The following is a 4083-nucleotide window of genomic DNA, read 5'->3' as shown; positions in this document are numbered from 1 at the left end:
GCGACGCCGACGTCCGCGCCGCGCCATGCGCGCGCGCGAGTCTCGGGCGGGCGTCGCGCGGCGGCGAGCGGGGATGATGATGATGATGCGTCCGAGACGCGACGACGGGCATTGATGCGCATCGTCGCGCTCGCTGGCGCGCTCGAGACCACCGCCCGTGGACGCGCGCGGGCGGACGTGGAGTCCCTGTACGATCTCACGGTGACGCAGTACGGGAAACCGCGGTCGTTGGGGGAGTACAAGGGAAAGGTTGTCGTCGTGGCGAACGTCGCGAGCGAGTGACCGTTGCAAAACGCAAACTATCCCGCCCTGCGATCGATGCTGGAGAAGTATCGCTCGCGCGGGTTAGAGTTCATCGCGTTTCCGGTGAATCAGTTCGGGTGTCAAGGCCCGGGAACGAGCGAGATGGAGCGAGAGTACGCGTACAAGAAATTTGGGACGAGAGACTTTGAGGTGATGGATAAAATCGCCGTGAAGACGAAACCGGTTCGGTGCAAGGGAATCGACCCGAAGTCGTACGAGGAGTTCAAGGACGATCCGGACGCGATGCTCACCGCGCCGCTGGTGGACGACGTCACGAGCTCGGCGAAAGAATCCCCGGTGTACGAGTTTCTCAAGCGAAAACCGTTCGACAAGGAAATCGAGTGGAACTACGTGAAATTCTTAGTCGGACGCGACGGTCAGGTTCTCAGGCGATACTCCCCGGGCGATCCCTTGGAGCAAGGCATGGAGGAGGACATCAAGCGCGCGCTCGACGGTCGCGAGCTCGGGAAGCCTCGAAATCCGTACGCGTAGACGCCGCGCGTTCCTTCGGCGACGCCTCGACGCGCGGTCGAACGCGCGCGCGCACAGTGACGACGCGCGAGGAAACCCGTCGCCTTCTCTCGGCGTCGACCTCGCGTCTCCGACGCATCGCGCGCGCGTTCGTTTCGCCTCGTCCCTCGTCCCGTTCCTCTACATTTATGTATACTTTCGCACAATTTTTCTCTCCACCGCCGCATCGCTCGAGCCCAGCTGTCGAGCACACCATCGTCATCTCTCGACGCGTCCACCGCGAACGATCGCGCGTCATGGACCCAGACGCGGCGCGGGTACGCGTGTGCTCGACTCGCGCGCCGTGAGCACCGACGCGGCGACGTGCGCGACGACGACGCGCGTGTGATTGATCGATGAAAGATGCGATGCGCATCGCCTCTCGCCTTGACCGCGTTGACTGAGACCTCGCGCGCGGCGTCTTCGTCGCAGGCGCTCGTGGAGCGACAGGTGTACGAGATGGCGCGCGCGGTGGAGGCGTCGGTGGACGATGAACTGCATCGATTGGAGAAGATGGACGGGGACGAGCTGGAGGATATACGACGTCGACGCCTGGAGGCGATGAAGACGAGCGCGAAGACGAGAAAATCCTTGCTCGAGCGTGGACACGGCGTGGTGAACGATCTGGACGACGAACGAGGATTTTTTGATAAGATGAAGGGGGAGGATAAGATGATCGTGCACTTTTATCGCCGAGGGTCGTGGCCGTGCGAGGTCATGGACGCGCACTGCGCGGCGATTGCTCGCAAGCACGCCGAGACGCTGGTATGTAGAATCGACGCGGAAAAGTCGCCGTTTTTGACGGATAAGTTGAAGATTTGGATGCTTCCGACGCTGGCGTGCATTCGAAACACGAAGGTTGTGGATTACATCGTCGGCTTTGACGATGTCGGAGGGACGGATGATTTCCCCACGGAGCACCTGCGGCTCGTGTTGGCTAGCAAAGGGGTGATTACGTACGAGGGCGGTGACAACGACGTCGATGCGAATCCTCGACGGGCGGGGAGAGGTCCGCCGAAAGATGATGAGGCAGCGGAGAGACCGACGAACATTCGCCGCGGGGCGCAGATGGCATTGAATAGCGACGACGAGGATTCGGACTTTGACTGATTCTAGAGCGCGGCGCGTTGTATTTTTAATATGAACTTCTTAGCGAATTACACTTGCATTTGCGTCTAGAAGTCAGTGCCCTTCGTTGCGTTCGCCGTGGTGATTCGCGACAACACTTCGTCGACGGAGAGCGAGCCAACGTCACCATCCTTGTACGTGCGAACGGCGAGCGTGTTATTCGCCGCCTCGTCTCTTCCCACGACCGCCATGACCGGAATCTTCGCCTTTTCAGCGGTGCGAACGAGCTTTGCGAGACGTTGCCCGGTGCAGATTTCAACGCGACAGCCCGCCTCACGCAGTTTCGCCGCAACACCTTCGGTGTAATCGCTCACTTCATCCGTCACCGGGAGCAAGCGAACTTGGACCGGAGCGAGCCACAACGGGAACTCACCGGCGTAATTCTCCGTGAGAATGCCAAAGAATCTCTCGAGCGAACCGAAAATGGCTCGGTGAATCATGATGGGTCGCTGCTTGTTGTTGTCGCGATCGATGTAGTTCAAGTCGAATCGCTCCGGCAGGTTGAAATCGAGCTGCACGGTGGAGCATTGCCACTTGCGCCCGATGGCGTCCAAAATCTTGATATCAATCTTCGGTCCATAGAACGCTCCACCGCCGTCGTCCACGATGTAGTCCCAACCTTTTTCTCCGAGGGCATCTCGGAGCGCGTTCTCCGCCGTCGTCCAAATCGCGTCTTCGCCGACTGATTTTTCCGGTCGAGTGGAAAGGTTGACTTCAAAATCGGTGAAGCCAAATGTGCTAAGGATCTCTTCGGTCAAGTCGAGCACGCGCTTGATCTCGGAGGTGATTTGATCAGGGAGGCAGAAGATGTGCGCATCATCTTGAGTGAACCCTCGGACTCTGAACAAACCATGCATGGTGCCGCTGCGTTCGTATCTGTACACCGTACCGAGCTCGGCCCAGCGAATGGGCAAGTCCTTGTACGAATAGTAGCCATCTTGGTAGACGACGATGTGGAACGGACAGTTCATGGGCTTGAGCTGGTACATTTCTTCTTCAACCTTGATCGGTTGGTACATGTTCTCCGAGTAAAAATCGCTGTGACCGGACGTTTGCCACAATTCTTGCCTGGCGACGTGCGGCGAGTACAGCAGCTCGTAACCGCGCGCGAGGTGGAGATCCTTCCAGTAGGTCTCGATCATGTGCCTCATTTGCGCGCCTTTCGGGTGCCAGAACACCAACCCACCACCCGCACTGTCTTGCTGAAGAGAGAACAGATTCAAGTCCTTGCCGATCGTTCTGTGATCCCGGCGCTTGGCCTCCTCCTTGAACTCGGTGTACGCCTTGAGCTGTTCCGCGTTCTCCCAAGCCGTGCCGTAAATTCGTTGAAGCATGGGCTTCGTCTCATCTCCGCGCCAGTACGCCCCGGCCACGCTCTCGAGCTCGAACGCCGTTTGATCGAGCTTACCCGTGGACTCAACGTGTGGACCCGCGCACAAATCCCACCACTCGTCGCCGATGTGATAAATGGTTATCGGCTCAGTCTTGATGGCATCCAAAATTTCCAGCTTGTACGGCTCGTTAATCTCGCGAATTCGTCGCTCGGCCTCCTCGCGCGACACCTCTTCGCGTCGGAGCGGGTAGTCCTTGCGAATGATCTTGTACATCTCCTTTTGAATCTTCTTCATGTCCTGGTTGGTGAAACCCTCCGGATAGAAAAAGTCATAGTAAAATCCGCGCTCGATCCACGGCCCGATCGTGCACTGAGCGCTCGGGAAAACCTTTTGCACCGCCATCGCCATCACGTGCGCACTCTGCGTCGTTAAAAAGTCCTCACCGATCAGTCTTCGCTTCTCCGCGTCGCGTCGCGTCGCGCCGCGAGTCGACCCAACCCCGCCTCTGACGCGCGTCGCCCCCCCCCCCGGCCGTCTCCACCGCCTTCTCCCGTCACCCCACGACGCGAAACGAGCGACATACACGTACCGTGTGTCGAATCTTCAACAAATTCTCACTCTCATCGCTCGTGAGCAATTTCACCGCCGTCTTCTCCTCCGCGTCCGCGTCCGCCGCGCGCGCGTCCCGCACCGCCCGCGTCGTCGTCATCCACCCCCGCGCGCGCGCCCGCACCCCCCCCCGCGCGCTCGCATCACGTCCGCGCACGACGATCGCGCGACGATCGACCCGCATCGCGCGCGCGCCGTG

The 4083-nt window shown here is 59.6% G+C and overlaps 2 protein-coding genes across 2 annotated transcripts; one reads left to right on the top strand and one right to left on the bottom strand.

The window, feature by feature from the left end:
- Window positions 1-1070: 1070 nt before the first annotated feature.
- Window positions 1071-1923, top strand: OT_ostta07g00290 (Thioredoxin-like fold; the record flags this gene model as incomplete). Its single annotated transcript, XM_022983700.1, has 2 exons — window positions 1071-1091; window positions 1246-1923. The coding sequence occupies 2 exons, from the start codon at window positions 1071-1073 to the stop codon at window positions 1921-1923; spliced, it is 699 nt and encodes a 232-aa protein (XP_022839338.1).
- A 65-nt stretch (window positions 1924-1988) lies between these two features.
- Window positions 1989-3984, bottom strand: OT_ostta07g00280 (Aminoacyl-tRNA synthetase, class II; the record flags this gene model as incomplete). The annotated part of the gene is made up of 2 exons (XM_022983699.1): window positions 1989-3695; window positions 3865-3984. 2 exons carry the CDS (start codon window positions 3982-3984, stop codon window positions 1989-1991), a joined length of 1827 nt encoding a protein of 608 aa, XP_022839337.1.
- Between the last annotated feature and the right edge of the window lie 99 nt (window positions 3985-4083).

This window comes from Ostreococcus tauri (genome assembly GCF_000214015.3).
Source record: "Ostreococcus tauri WGS project CAID00000000 data, contig chromosome 07, whole genome shotgun sequence".
Lineage (NCBI taxonomy): Eukaryota > Viridiplantae > Chlorophyta > Mamiellophyceae > Mamiellales > Bathycoccaceae > Ostreococcus > Ostreococcus tauri.
Note: the sequence above shows the minus strand (reverse complement) of the source record. Positions and strands in the feature narration are given on the sequence as shown.